Here is a 16,703-nt window from a genome sequence, read left to right as displayed (position 1 = left end):
TAGACCCAAACCCAATTAGAGAAGTCATAGATTAAATGGTAGATCATCCTCTGCTTCAGATATCTTCAATTAACAGACTACTTAATGGGTCGATTTAAAGGATTTTAACACACCTAAAGAAACACAGTAACATTAGCTACTTTCTCATAAAAAGTTTGTACTCGAAAAAGTTTGCACTGCTTTCCATTTTGTCTCACAGTCCTTTCTAATTTCCTCTGGTATAAATCAATTTAGATTTATTAGCTTTATACAAAAGAACTCCAGTAGGTTTTTAATAATAATTATCATTATCACTGATTAAAGTTATATTGTTCAAGCCAGATGGAGTCCTTTTCCTGTCAGCTAGAATGAGCTTGCATTATGTAGTTATAATGTGTTTGGATCTAAATAAACAGATGGCAGAGTGACAGGATATTATATGCTTGTGATATCAGCCTCAGTGCTTCACAAACAAAATTGCTTTAAATAAACCCCATTGAGGCCAGGATCTAGATGCTTTTAAGAGGGTGGCTGGGATTGAGCTTAAGTGTTATATTAACTTGGAAATAGTACTGTTCACTTGCAGAAGAGTAGACCAGTAGGATGGTCTGAGGTTTAGCCTGAGAAAGGGTGTCTGCTGAATCTGTCCCTTAACTGTGAAAGCATTTAACATACTAGGTTCATTCAGTCAGTCTCAGAAGGAGAGACTAAAAAAAACAAAAAGGAAAAAGCTGCCCAAGTTGTAAGAACTTCCAAGAGGAAGAGTTAAAAACTGTGGGTCAAGGAAGGATGGAAATTTTGATATAACCTTATTCCATAATTCTTACAATGAAGTTAACTATGTTAAAATAAACAACTTGAATAAGCATGTACTCATTCACAATTTATATTAGAAAATTAACAGAAAAAGTTTAATAAGAACTTTGTTATAGAAAACTTTATTCTTTGATAGATTTTCATGTCTACTTTTCTCTAAAAATGAGCCCATTCCATATCCTTGTACTCATAAAAATTTGGAGTGAGCCTATGAAATTCAGCAGCAAACTTCAAAGAAAGTCATTATACATGATTTCTTCTAGCTAATATTCTTTTGTTGAGATTGTAGGGAATTTCTCTGTGGGACAACTCTATTTACTGAGGCAAATACCCATAGTAGCATCATCATTAAAAAGAAAATGAGACTATAGGAAATAAAGGCTGATATTTGAAAATGAAGGTAGTATCAATAAAATTTTTAGAAGAAGATATAAGATAACTGAAATTAAGCTTTCTAAAAAATTAGCTGTTTTAAATGCTTGAAATATTTATATAAAGATGTTGGTTTGCAAATTGACCCCTGTACATAAAGGACAAGGAGAGACAGAAGAAAGAGGCAGCCCACTCCAGATTAGTAGGCGACAGGTTTACTAAGCAAGGGAACTTATGTATGAGACTTGTCTTGGGCAACAGCAAGGTGAGTAGATCTCAGCATCCGCCTGCCAGAGTCTTAAAAGTTTGTATAGAGGTCCTAACTAAATTCAGTCACTTATTCAGTCCAGATGGTCTCAGCAACACCTTACTCTCTCAAGGCTATGTCCTTGAAACAGCTGCTAGCATGGGATTAGTTGGAGGGATATACATTTCAAGGACAAGGGAGGGGGTGGGGAGCCTCTGATTGCCTGGGTTCAGCTCACAGGTTAACTGGCAGTCACAACCTCTTAATGACCTCCTCCTCAGGAATATAGCTAATATTATGTCATAACTATAAATGGAATATAACCTTTAAAAATTGTGAATCACTGTGATGTATACCTGAAGCTTATTAATATTGTACATCAATTATACTTCAATAAAGAAATTTTTTAAAAGACAGTGCAAACTTACGGTTACCCAAGGGGAAAGAGCGGGAGGGATAAATTAGGAGTTTGGGATTAAAATATACACACTACTATATATAAAATAGATATCCAACAAGGACCTACTGTATAGTGCAGGGAACTATACTCAATATCTTGTAACAACCTATAATGGAAGAGAATGTAAAAAAAGAATATACATATATACATACATACATATGTATATATACACATATATTTGTATAACTGAATATCTTTGCTGTACACCTGAAACTAACATTGTCAATCAACTATATTTCAATAAAAAATTTTAAAAAGACACAATAGACCTTTGACAAAAAAAAAGATAATCTAAATTATATATAAAACCTTTTTTTTCTGATGGTTTATCCTGTTTGTAATATATTCTTGTTTTCATAGACTTCAACTTCTTTTTAACTATTGATTTAATCCTTAACATCTGTTGGTATCAGTAAGCCCTGAACTTTTGAAATTATATCAAGTAGGATAGATCAATAGAATAAAAATATTCAATAGTTGAAGTGAAACTTATTTCATGTAAATATTTACTTCTGACTATCTAGGAACATTTACAGATTCATGTATTTCCTTTTCTTATAAAATGATGAGAGGATTTTGAATATCAAGAGATTGTATTTCTGCTTCACATGTATTTGACATTCAGATTTTGCTACTTAAGTGGGCATTTTATGAGCTATGTTTCAACTCTAGTGTGACATAAAAATCCTCATAAAGGAGCAAGAATGTTTCCTTTGAGGTCTTAACTCCTAGTCAGAGTGAAAGATTATAACACACACGTGCTTTTTGCTGTTCTACAGGTGGACGTTGCCATAAGTCCTGCACTGGCCGATGCTGGGGACCCACAGAAAATCATTGCCAGACTTGTAAGTGTTCAACAGTGAAAAGACATAGCCTTGAAATTGTCAAGTAATTTTAATAATTGATGCTTTTCACACTTCTGGTTATCAGAAACATGAAAATGAGCTTTTGCCTCCTTGTGGTAGATTTGATTCTATCTAAGTAAACTGCCTAATCTCAATGCTTTCAAATTAAATGTAATATGTAGTTGTTTCCTATATTTCTTTGTGGATTCTGGATTAATGATAGCAACACAAATGTGTTGCTATTAACCATGACTTCAGAGTCTGTACATCAGAGGAAGTAGGAAAACCAAATGTATACAAAACGATAATTAACTGAATTTCAGGTTAACAGAATATCTCAGTACTTTTCCCAAAGAGTTACATCACTATTCATTCACTGGAGAAAGAAAAAAGAAAGGAAAAGCATACTGTGTACCCACTCTGTTCTAGGTACAGAGTTATAAACTATGTGAATTATAAATATAGATTCACTATTAAATCACAAAATGTATCTCACCCTTAGTGTATATTGTTTCTTGTATTAGTCATTAAAATAAGTATGAGGGATGATCATCACTGCTAAGACATTTAAAAACAAAGTATACTGAACATAAAGACAAATATTTAATGCTTTCAGCATTCTTAAAGTCATCTGATACTTAAATCAGCACTGAACTTTCACTAATCTTAAGGATAAATGTTTTCTTTAAAAAGGAAATACAAAATGCTCTATATAAATGGTAAAGACTTTTCTTCCTGCTATAATAACAACAGCTGAAATAATAAATGGAAAACAATGTGGAGGCTATTTGAAATGTATTTCTTTTTTTAGCATAGAAGACACACAGAAAATATTATTAAAAATTTGAACATACAAATATTAGATATTGTGGACATATGTTATACTGTTGGATTAAAGTGTAGACTTAAATTAACTTATTTAATAGAAACAATGTTTTATGGCAACAATGTTTTGACAAGAATTTTAAGCAGGATTCTAAAGTAAGATTAGATTACTGTGTGAAGCGCATTCACTATGATATTGGAGAAAATGTGTATTAATGAGAAGCAGAAATAACCAGTCCTTCATGACACAGAAGGATAAATCAGCCGTGCAGAGGCAAAGGAGAATTGGAGAGAGAGAGTAACAGTTTTTACTTCCTGGTTCTCTGGTCTTCCTGAGGTCCAAATGCGTTTTTTTTTTTGTTAGGAAACTTAAGAAACACAATGTTCTAGTACATTTAAATTACTTTTGCTACTTGCCACCAAGTGGGGGTGGGAAGAAGTCTTGACTAAGAAAGTCATCAAGCCATAGCTCATGCTATCAAATCATCAGCCACGCAGTCATTTAATTCACCTAATTTTCCAGCATAGAAATTAAACTTACTATAATAACATAAAATTGGCTTAATGGTCACCATGCCTTCTCCACAGAGTCTATCAAATTTAAATTCAGTAAACATTTACTTGTATCTGCTATGTGCAAATCCAAATTTTAGAATAGTATTCATTTGCATGGATCTTTATGGTTTATAAAACATCTCCATTTTAAAATTTATTTTCACAATATTCCTATTAGTTTAAGAGGACAGTTTTCATTAGCCTCATTTCACAATTGGGGAAATGTAAGCTGAGGAAATGATTGTGGGAGCTGTTAAATTTACACAGCTGATACCTGGGATTTTAACTTAAGTGTCCTGAATCTAAGGATAGTACTGTTTCCCGTAAACAATATTGCATAGCAGTTTAGTGGGCCAGGCCACTGGATTTATAATCAGCCACATGATACAAATCTCAGTTGTTTCCACTTTCTATCATGAGAAAGCGATTTAATTTTTCTAAACCTCAGTTACCATATCTATAAAATGGAGATATTACACTTACCTCAGAGGGCTGCTATTTTGTAATCAAATTCAATACAATAATGTGGTTGAAATGCTTAAATATGTTTTGGCATATACTAAGGGCCTAATAAATAATAGCTAATATTATAATAAGATAAAGTAGATACTCCTAGAAAACTTAATCCAACTTAAAACTGAATGAATGAATGTGGAAGCAAAACTCCTGCAGGCCAGTTCCACCTGTGAAGGCTACTGACATAGACGGCTGGGGAATAAAAAAGCAAAAACCCTGGAGTGAAGTGGAGGCTGCTTGCCCTTGACATTTGCTCCTGTTCTGTCTGTCCTTGTTTGAGATACTTGAAAGGTAAATTACATATCCATATTTAAAATGTCCAACATCCAGAGGCAAAATGTATTTTGGAAGTACTCAAAGATGTACTTACTGTAAGACCTGAATTTTAGAAATATGATCAGAAATTTTGAGAATTAGACCTCATGAGAGATTCCATAGAGATATTAGACCTCCAGAGAGTCCATGGAGATGTAACATCCATGATTAAACATTTTTCCAAAGAAATGTAAATTTTCCAGGCTTCCTTTACATTGCTGTTAGCCCTTCTGTTAGTTAAAATATATTACCCTTAGGCCCACTTCAGATGCACTTATCTCTGAACCCTGATTGAACTTTTTAAAAATCAGAAAACAGTCTGGGCAAGTTTTTGAAAATATTCTGCTTTTTTTGTTGACTGACCATACAAAAGTACATTTTAGGATCTGAAAGACATGATCTTATATCATTATTTACAAATGATTTCTTTCCTTATGACTGAAATAAGTTCACTTCACTGAGGGCTTCTCTGGAGGTATTCAACTTCATGATTTGCCAAGTATTTCCTTATTTTTATGGATAATTACTCTTTGAGATTTTGCACATGTTAGGGAAGAAAGGTAAAATATTTAGAAGCGCCACACCTTAGCTAAGGAAATTGACATTAAGAATACATTTCATTCACCACATTATATCAATGCTGACATCCTCCCACAGGTGTTTCCTCCTAAAAAAGCAAGTATGCCAGGAATGATCCTCTGTGTCACTAAACGGTGAGGAGTCACCATAAAGACAAATGCTTCAGGTTCTAGGAGAACAAGTCCATGATAATGAATGACTTGCTAGGGTGAAATGAAGCAAAGAATGATGATCACAATGAAAACATCTCTGAACAGAGATATGGGAAAGGAAAAATGCTGGTGACAACGATGGTAAGCTTGAGAGCAGGTCTGTAGGGGTCAGAAGTTTTAAAAAGAAGAAATGAGGAAGAAGTTTTGTGTTTTGTTTTTAATAGATTTCATGAAATGGAAAGAGAGCATAAATAAGTTGACAGCTTACTATTGCAGGGGAACAAAATTTGACACCCTAATATGTGTCTCTTTGGGATGAGGATTAACTTAAGCTGATTATTTTTAAGGCCTGAAAGACTCAGAAGGAACCTTCCCCCTAACTGCCTAAAAGAGTGTAGTTAGAGGACCTGTTCCAGGGAGGGAACTATCACCACAGGTAACTATGGTGTGAACTAGATGTGGTAGATGAGGAGGAACTTAGCAAAGCCTGTTTGTTAATATTCCTCTCTGAGTCCCAGTGTCTTTGCATAACCCCGCAAACATTTGTGTACCAAACCTTTGCTTTTCTCTCTCCATGTCAGTTGGTTTCATCCCCTTTGAAGTCCCAAACCACTTTGCCCAACATTCTCTTTTGTCTTTAGCTGAAGATGGTATTTAAGGTGAGAGTTTCAGCCATTTTGGCGAGTTACTCAGTTTTGTTGGACTTCTCCTGTGTATACATGTTATTCAACTTTTGTTTGATTTTCTCCTTTTAATCTGATTCATGTCAATATAATTCGTAGGCCAGCCAGAAGAATCTAGAAGGGTAGAGGAAAATTTTTCTTCCCAACGCTATGGTCAACAGTTCACCATGCATAACTATAAAAACTTTAAATTTTTAGTAAAATTTGGTACCATGTTGCAGCTTCTTCTGTGTACTGGTTGCTACAGTTAAGTTTGATTGCATGATGAATAATGTTAAGTGTGTCATTTTCCTCTATAGCATTTCATAATGTTCAGACTGTAAACTCTGGAGCCAGCAGCTATTTTTAAAATGTTTTTTTCTAAAATGATCCAAAAATTAAAATGTTTTTCTAAACAAACTCCAAAAAAAAAACAAAAAACAAACTTAGACAACCTAAAGAATTTTATAAATATTAAAGCAAGTTAATTGTGCTGGTAGAATCTAGCCAGCTGTTCCCTTCTTCCTGTTTCACTCATGAGTCTGATATTCTAAAATAACTTAAATTCATTCTTTTTAAATCCTTTTTGATGTTAGATCATCATGACCCTATAAACCTAACAGAAATATTTCTCACATAGTTGCAAAAGGTCATAATAGAACTTATGAAGGAATACTGTGGGCCTGTATTATGCATGGAGCCGTGACTCAAACTTGAAAGTGCTTTTAAGCTCAGTTAAATCGTGGCCGCATTGCTCCACAGCACAGCTTAAGTAAATTGATTCAGTGGATTAATGTACTCATGTCAGGCGAGACAAACTTATCAGCTGTGTGAAGTCTGAAGCTTATAGTAGTATTATTTAGCAGGCTTACTGTTAAGAATGACAACTGTCTCTATTCATAAGAACTGAGTCCTAAGGTTTGAGCTTGTAGGTTTAGGTGTGAGAGAGACTAAGTTTTAAGAAATAAATAATAATGATTAAAGGAAAGAAGGTATCTCTGTCCCTGCAAGATATACGAAGCATATATCTCATTTAAAATAGATGCTGCATATCCTTTTTTATCTTTAAGCACAATATCAGGCCAGCTTTCTCCAGCCTCCTATTATCAGCCTGGTTGGTTGTTTCATTTTACACGTTCCTTTTGTCATCTCAGTTAGAAACTGCGTTTTAGAGCATGAGAGGAGCATGTATCAGAATATTACAGTTTGATTCCCCCAACGTTACACATTGTGTATTAAAGTAGTTATAATTGTCTTTAACTGCTGGTTGTATAACTAAAATTTTCTCAGCTGATTACCACTCAATCTATTCTTCAGTCTTCTAGTTGCTTTATAAGTGACATTTCTTGCTTAGAAACTAATTGAAAAATAAAGTGCACTTGACAATAGGTTAAAAAATTGTTTGTCTCTTAAATCAAAACGTCACACCAAAAAAGATAAATTAATGACGAAATGCATGTTTCAACTACTGGAGTAAACAGATATCTTCTGACCACTGAAATGTTCATTAAATTGATTAAAGCTAAGGCATTATTTTAACCAAAAGAAAACTTCTGGGGATTTTACCCTTTACTTCTAAAGTATTCTTCCTAGCTAGGTTATCTCAAAATATTTTTTTTAAATTGAAAATAAAGTAGCATTGAAATTAATACAAGCAGTGTATTTGTTCTGCTGTAGATAATTGTGAATGGAGGGTACTACTATATTGGCAAAGTAAAAACTTGTTCCAAACAACACTTTATGTTATTTACTGTTTCTATACAGACATTCTAGAACATGCTAGGAAAAAATTAGAAATTATTTAGCATTTTTCTCATTAATTTATTATGCTTGTGCACACAAAAAATTACTTTCAGTAGTTGCAATATATTAAAACTTTCAGTTTCATAAAAGGAAAAAAAACTTGGTCTGGCTTATGGATTCTATTCAGTTCTAGAGCAAAGTTTAGAAATATCTATATATCTATATCTATATCTACTTTTATTCATTCTAAAATATATCTGGAACTTCTTTGAAGTGAATATTAAAACCTAAGAAAATAATTATGTATTTTTGTTCCTCAAAATTTCAGCAAGAAAATGTAGCAACTCGAAACTAAATTATACTTTTTTCCATGAAATTTCCAAAAGTGCCCTATAGATTGCAAAACCAAAATGACAAATTATGAAAATAATATACTAATTATACTTACATACATGCATACACATACAGTTTGTCTAAAGTGTAATCGTATTTGCAATCTTTGTGGAACAAACCCTGTTTAAAAAGAAGGTGCCAATGTAGTAAAAATATCCAATTAGAGCAGAGAAAAAAGCAAGTGGGAGCTAATGGGGAAAAGAGAAAGCGCTGAGCCAGCAGGCTCGATCAATCAGGATAACAGCGAGCCTTTGTTAAAAGCCAACATCTTTAATTAAAACCTTTGTATTTTACTAATAACTTTGCATGTCCATAAGCCTTCTTATTGATTTCAATTATTTCCTTTTTTTCCCCTTTTTTTGGATTTGTAAATATTTCTGGAGATATTGTAAAATTAAGGGAAGCACTACGATAGACTCATTATTTGCATACATTTCTAAAATTATGCCCATCTAAATCATTTCCAAAAGTGACTCAATAATTTCCTTGTGGAAAATGAGAGAAAAATCTCTCCTAATATGCTGTTCATTTTGATATAAGTTGATAATAGTTGTTGTAATTTGATGATCTTTCTCAAAGATTTAAAGAAAGGGATGTTCATTTTAACTATAGGAGATAGTTATTTGAAATGCTCTGTAAAATACTGTTTAATGTGATTCAGGACATATCATCTAATGCTATGCCAAAGGCTCAAGGGGTATAAAGAAAGTATATAAAATTGTGCCTGTTCTCTGGAAATGCTCTGGGTACAAGACAAAGCCGAGGGGTGTTTGAAAAGGTCAAAAAGAATACTGAACTGAGGACATCAAGAGAGATGTAGTCCTAGCTTTAAACTAACTCAGTTTCAAGGACTTCAGTTTCCTTAAGTTCCCTCATCTACAAAATGAAAAGTTTGAAAAAAGGTGATTTTTGTTCATGCTTTTTTGCATGGTTAGGATATTTGCGTGTGTGTGCGTGTGCATGTTTATTAGCCATAGATATAGATGATACAGGCATAGTCACAGACACAGATTTATGTACAGATAGTTTAGGGGAATTGTTTTGTGGCAGTTTTAGCCTATTGATAGTGATGCTGTCTACTAGGAATGCCTGAGGCAGTCACCTGGCCCCCTGCTACTTGAGGGGAGTACCCACAGACATCTTCTGGACCAGAGTCAACATTGTGGCTGGACGAGTCCTTGTGGTTCTTATTATGATTTCAAGACGCACCTCAGCAACAACCATCAGGGAACTTTGAAAAAGCAAGGGTTATCACTCACAGGTCTTGGAGGTATGGCAGGCTCAATGGCTACACGGCGAGGTCACGGGTAGAGAGAAAGACAAAGTATGAACCTGGGGCTCTTCCTGTATTAGAGTTGAGAGTGGGGTACCTAGGGTTTCACAGATTCACTCTTTATTGGCAAATTTAAAATATAAGAGCAGGAATTCAGGTGTGGGAATGGAAAAAGCGGGGTCACTTAAAACATTAGTTATCTAGGTTACCTAGAGCTTTCTAAAAGGGGAACTTCATGAGTGGGGGCAGTCTGGCTTCTTTTCTAGGTGTTTTACTAGCAGCTGTGTCATACAGCTGGCAATATGTTTATTTGAGATGGATGTCTTTGAAATGGATGCCTTGACAGTCAAAAGCTTAATGTCAGGCATTTACACCACAGGAATGCAAACTGTGGGCTGGGTAGAAGTAGGTAACCTAGCAATGAGATCAGAGAGTGAGTACTATACATTTGAAGGATTATTGAGAGTACATTGAGAAGAAAAGTCAGAAATATCTGAAAATGTTACGATTAGAAGAATTTTGTTATTATGGTAGTAATGATAATTTATTCTGAATGTTTTGCAGCAAAAGAGTTGACTGTCATTAGAATACTATCTTTGACTATAGAAGAGAAGATTTCAAAATTATCTACATGTGATATGAGAGTGTCATTTGATGAACAGAACACTCATACTCACTGTTTGCTACAGGAATGGAAAAAAGAAGTGTGAGATGTCATTCTCAGAAAAGCAAGCACTTGCATACCACTCTCATGGTTAGGGAGTTGTGCAAGCCTGGAGAAAAATATCCTCCTTAGAGTTCTGCTTTGCATTAATCTGAGATGTATCATCTATTTATTGACTTAATTGGTTCAGCTGGAGGAAGAATTAAGTAACTGGCACAGGGATGAGTAAGAAAAGAAGGGGATACTGGATACTTGTCAATTGTGCTTATGTCAAGTAACATTTTTCCTCATATTAGAATAAATGTGAATTTCCTAAATATAAGACATATTCCATTTCTCAAGCCAGTATCAATTTTATGCATTAAATTTGACAGTTTATAATGGTATCATGGATGCTTCTCTCCATTAACATAGATATTTCCAAGAGAAATAGTCATTGTATTAATTCATGATGAAGTTATAAAAGATAAACCCGAAACATAATTTTCACATGTTACTACCTCACTGATAATGGTTATTTTTGGTTTATCCAAAGTCCTTTTGCCCATGAAGTTTGTTTTAATGGAGATGATAGAGCATTATGACTCTAAGAATAACTCAGGTTTTGTTCTGATTTGAATACTTCTTGAACTCAAATAACTGTTACCCAGGGAGATGATTTTTCTATACAGTGAGGATGTTGCATGCATTTAAGGTGTATTTAATTTCATTGACTAGGGGAGGGGTGGAGGTGAGAGACAGAAAGACAGACTCTGACACTTACAGGTAATTACAGATAATTTAAAATAAAAATCAAACCACAGTATTTTACTAAGACATAACAGAAAACTTAAATGAATGAAGAATTACCACACTGCAAGATGAGAAGACTCAAATGATGAAAATGTCAGTTGTTCTAAAATTAAGCTATGCATTTAACCATCTTCAATCAGTTCCCAATGTTTTGTTTTGTTTTTAATTGAACAAAAATAGTCTAAAGTATTCCTGGAAAATACATTTAATAAAATAGCCAGACATTTAAAAGGAATAGCTATGTGGAAGGACTCTCCCCAAGAATTAAAATGTTAAAAAGTAATAAGTATTAAAGCAGTATGGTATTAGTTCAGAACGGAATTGGCTCAATGGAAGGTAATAGAAAGTTCAGATAGAGTCTAAAGCCTATATGGTAATTTGGTTTTTATAAAGTTAGCATTTTTTAATGGCAAATGTATAGATTATTCAATAAATAGTGTTAGAACAAATGGTTCACAATATGGAAAAAATAAAGTTAGATCCCCACCATAAAACAAAACATGAGATGAATTGTACATTAAAATTTTAAAAAGCATCAGAAAGACTATAGATTATAGATGGATTGTAGACTAAAAGTTTAAAAAGCATGAAATAGATTGTAGATGAAAAGTTACAAAAGCATGAAATAACTGAAAGTACTAGAAAAATGTAGGTAAAAGCTATGACATGTTGACTTTTTTTTTTCCCCTTTTATCACCATTAAAGCTTGACTTGTCATTTTATTTTTTATTTTTTTAACATCTTTATTGGAGTATAATTGCTTTACAATGTTGTGTTAGTTTCTGCTGTATAACAGAGTGAATCAGCTATACGTATACATATATCCCCATCTCCCCTCCCTCTTGCGTCTTCCTCCCACCCTCCCTGTCCCACCCCTCTAGGTGGTCACAAAGCCCAGAGCTGATCTCCCTGTGCTATGCGGCTGCTTCCCACTAGCTATCTATTTTACATTTGGTAGTGTATATATGTCAGTGCCACTCTCTCACTTCGTCCCAGCTTCCCCTTCCCCTTCCCCGTGTCCTGAAGTCTATTCTCTACGTCTGTGTCTTTTTTTTTTAAACATGACATAAAAGGTAGAAATTTTAAAAGAAGAAAAAGATTATTTTAATTACATTTGTGTTTTGTATTTTTAAAACAAAGTATTTTAATAAAATTTAAGAGAATTAAAATTTTTCACAAGAAATTTGTAAAAAATGTTTTTCTTCACTTATAAACAATTACATAAATTTTTTTAAAAACTAATTATTTTCATAATTAGATTGTCAAAGTTAAAAAGAATGGTAATTCCTTGTGAGGATTAAAAATATACAGACAGAAGCAATCTCAGTTACTGTCTTGAATTACTTTTTTTTTTTTGTATTTATCGCATTTTGTTTATTCATTCATCTGCTGATGGACCTTTGGGTTGCTTCCACCTCTTGACTATAGTGAATAGTGCTTCTGTGAACATGGATATACAAATATCTCTTCTAGACCCTGCTTTCAGTTCTTTTGGATATACACCCAGTGAATTACTTCTGGATGTGTATTTTGTGCTCTTTTAACTGTCACACTACCATGAAGCTATAACAGGGAGGTCAGCATATAGACACCCCAAAATTGACATTGGTTATTGATGTGGTAAGAAAATATTTTTTAAATTTTGCATATTTATAGTGACATATTTCTCTAAAAACATGTATTGCTTATGTAATTTCAGAATTTTAAAAAAGGAAGGAACAACAAAATATTATACTCTTTTTATTATGACTGTTTTTGTAATTTTGGGGGATGTCCAAAGTTTTGTCTATATCAGAGAGATGATAATTTTTAGTGATATATTAATAATACATAAAAGCTTTAAATATCTATAGATATATTATTTTCCATAAAAATTTTACTCAAAGAGAATCCCAAATGTTGTTTTATACTGGCCCACAGTTTAACACACTGCCATGTAGGACAAAATCAGACTTAACTACCTCAAATTTTCATCATGACGATGGGAATATAAAACACAAACTTCTGGGAATCACCAGTCTCAGTGGTGCAACTCTGGAGGGAAAGCATTGCGTCAGGCACTGTTGTGCAATGATTTTCCATAGCCTCTGGGATCGTAAAACCTCAGAAAAAGAAAATTTCATGTCCAGTGGCTTTACATTCCTGAATTCATTAGAAGGCCAATTTACTGCACATATATAAAAGAAGCACTAAGATTAGTTCCCTAATTTTCTATGTTGACCTTTGTCCATGCAATTGAATAGTGCTCTCCAATCACTGGTTGCAACTCGTTAGTGGATTGTAAAGTCATTTCTGTGGACCCTGACCAACGTAAATTTTTATTGAAATAGAATGGATTAGAATAAAATAAACCAGATTACAATAGAATAGAAAAGACAGTATCAAAATGCTTTGCACATAATTAGGGTCAATATAATGCCTTAAAACTTTTCATCATGGATATGTGTACTGAGCCATGATGTAAAATTGTACTATAAATTGCGATGAAAAAAAAAAAGTTGGCAAAACACCGAAAAGGAACATCATTTAACTTTGAGGCAGGTGTGATTATCCTTTTAAAAAAAATAAACTCAAACATACATTCTATGAGAATAAAAGTAATATTTTGAAAACATTCTTTTGTATATGCTTGAAGCATGTGCTTTTGGTGTAACTATTTTAGGTAGCCCCGCTTTAAAATTCTGTTATTACTGAGACATGGACTTGAATGTTGGCCCTATCTGGGCCTCAGTTTTCTCTTCTGTAAAACCAGTAGGTTAAATTCAGTCATATATAAGGGTCTATAAAATGCTAAATATAAAATAATCTTATTTCTATGGCTTTTGCTATAAATTTGAAGAGTATTTGAATAATATCTTAGTCTTCATTACTCATCATTTGTAATTGTGTTGTTACTTAAAATGACTATAGAACTAATTATTTTTCAAGAGTGTAAAGCAGTTATGTGTAGATCATTTTAGTTATTCCATGCTGTATTTTTTTTTTTTTTTAGAATTTAATTTTTTTTCCAGTTGTATTGAGATATAAATGACGTACAGTACTCTATAAGTTTAGGTGTCCAGCATAGTGATTTGACTTATATACATCATGAAATGATTATCATGATAAGTTTAGTGAGCATCCATCATCTCATAGCAATACAAAATTAAAGAAATAGGGAAAAAAAACATTTTGTCCTTATGATAAGAACTCTTAGGATTACTCTCTTAACAACTTTCATATGTATAGTACAGCAGTGTTAATTATCTTTATCATGTTGTACATTACATCTCTAGTACTTATTTATCTTATGACTGGAAGTTTTGTACCTTTTTAAAAATTTATTTATTTATTTATTTATTTATTTTTTCACATACACACACACACACACACACACACACACTGTATTTTGTTTTTACGAGAGATAAATAAACTGACACCAAGCATTGTAAATGGATGACCACAACAAAAGCAGCAATGATTGCAATTACCAAACACGAAACACACTCATACTATGTCATAATATTGACATTCAGTCCAGTAATCCTCCACTGTCACAGCTCCTTTACTTTGCAGTGAAAACTGATTTGTATATTTTTTGCCTCTGAGTCCTTGTGGGATTTTTTTTTTTTTTATTGAAACAGAAAGTCACAAAAATTATAATCATCCTCATCAGTTCACTCAGTCCCATGTAATTAATTTTTTTTTCATCTTGATCTTTTCTTAGCACTTTTATGAATTCATCAGTCTTCCATTAGAGTTCTGAAAATGCTTATTCATTCAGTTCAGCAGTACAGTCAGTTACCAGAAACCTGTACTTGTCAGAGTCTTTTCCATGAATTCCTTGAAGATGAAACACTTTTATAGGAACATTTTTGCAAAAGCATCAGAGTACACCCAGAAATGTCTGTAAATGACAAAAGACTTAAAAATGACCATGGTTAAAGATTTGATGAAAGTTCATAATAATGCAATTGACAAGAAAATTAAGTTATTTCTGAGATATACATTTTAAAGTAATAACTAGAATTATGACTTATAACATTATACCAGAACATATAAGATTTTTAGAAATTTCATGTAATGTCTGAAACATTTATATTAACATATTTCCATACAAATAACCCAAAGAAAGTTTAGTATTAGTTGTTTTTTTTGTGTGTTTGTTTTTTTATACAGCAGGTTCTTATTAGTCATCAATTTTATACACATCAGTGTATACAAGTCAATCCCAATCGCTCAATTTAGCACACCACCATCGGCACCCCACCACGGTTTTCCCCCCTTGGTGTCCATACGTTTGTTCTCTACATCTGTGTCTCAACTTCTGCCCTGCAAACTGGTTCATCTGTACCATTTTTCTAGGTTCCACATACATACGTTAATATACGATATTTGTTTTTCTCTTTCTGACTTACTTCACTCTGTATGACAGTCTCTAGATCCATCCACGTCTCAACAAATGACTCAATTTTGTTCCTTTTTATGGCTGAGTAATATTCCACTGTATATATGTACCCCATCTTCTTTATCCATTCGTCTGTCGATGGGCATTTAGGTTGCTTCCATGACCTGGCTATTGTAAATAGTGCTGCAATGAACATTGGGGTGCATGTGTCTTTTTGAATTATGGTTTTCTCTGGGTATATGCCAAGTAGTGGGATTGCTGGATCATATGGTAATTCTATTTTTAGTTTTTTAAGGAACCTCCATACTGTTCTCCATAGTGGCTGTATCAATTTATATTCCCACCAACAGTGCAAGGGGGTTCCCTTTTCTCTACACCCTCTCCAGCATTTGTTGTTTGTAGATTTTCTGATGATGCCCATTCTAACTGGTGTGAGGTGATACCTCATTGTAGTTTCGATTTGCATTTCTCTAATAATTAGTGATGTTGAGCAGCTTTTCATGTGCCTCTTGGCCATCTGTATGTCTTCTTTGGAGAAATGTCTATTTATGTCTTCTGCCCATTTTTGAATTGGGGTGTTTGTTTCTTTAATATTGAGCTGCATGAGCTGTTTATATATTTTGGAGATTAATCCTTTGTCCGTTGATTCCTTTGCAAATATTTTCTCCCATTCTGAAGGTTGTCTTTTCGTCTTGTTTATGGTTTCCTTTGCTGTGCAAAAGCTTTGAAGTTTCATTAGGTCCCATTTGTTTATTTTTGTTTTTATTTCCATTACTCTAGGAGGTGGATCAAAAAAGATCTTGCTGTGATTTATGTCAAAGAGTGTTCTTCCTATGTTTTCCTCTAAGAGATTTATAGTGTCTGGTCTTACATTTAGGTCTCTAATCCATTTTGAGTTTATTTTTGTGTATGGTGTTAGGGAGTATTCTAGTTTCATTCTTTTACATGTAGCTGTCCAGTTTTCCCAGCACCACTTATTGAAGAGACTGTCTTTTCTCCATTGTATATCTTTGCCTCCTTTGTCATAGATTAGTTGACCATAGGTGCGTGGGTTTATCTCTGGGCTTTCTATCTTGTTCCATTGATCTATGTTTCTGTTTTTGTGCCAGTACCATATTGTCTTGATTA

The 16,703-nt window shown here is 33.4% G+C and overlaps 1 protein-coding gene across 2 annotated transcripts in view; it reads left to right on the top strand.

The window, feature by feature from the left end:
- Nucleotides 1–16,703, top strand: part of ERBB4 (erb-b2 receptor tyrosine kinase 4) — a 1,117,451-nt gene that overhangs the window by 770,209 nt on the left and 330,539 nt on the right. For both annotated transcript variants that reach the window (XM_061187123.1, XM_061187117.1), the window contains exon 5: nt 2,654–2,719. In XM_061187123.1, the coding sequence (XP_061043106.1) occupies nt 2,654–2,719 (66 nt within the window). The remainder of the gene's footprint in view (nt 1–2,653; nt 2,720–16,703) is intronic.

The sequence above is a fragment of the Eubalaena glacialis genome, chromosome 1 (genome assembly GCF_028564815.1).
Source record: "Eubalaena glacialis isolate mEubGla1 chromosome 1, mEubGla1.1.hap2.+ XY, whole genome shotgun sequence".
In the NCBI taxonomy this organism is placed as follows: Eukaryota; Metazoa; Chordata; class Mammalia; order Artiodactyla; family Balaenidae; genus Eubalaena; species Eubalaena glacialis.
This window is presented reverse-complemented; position numbering and strand designations above follow the sequence as displayed.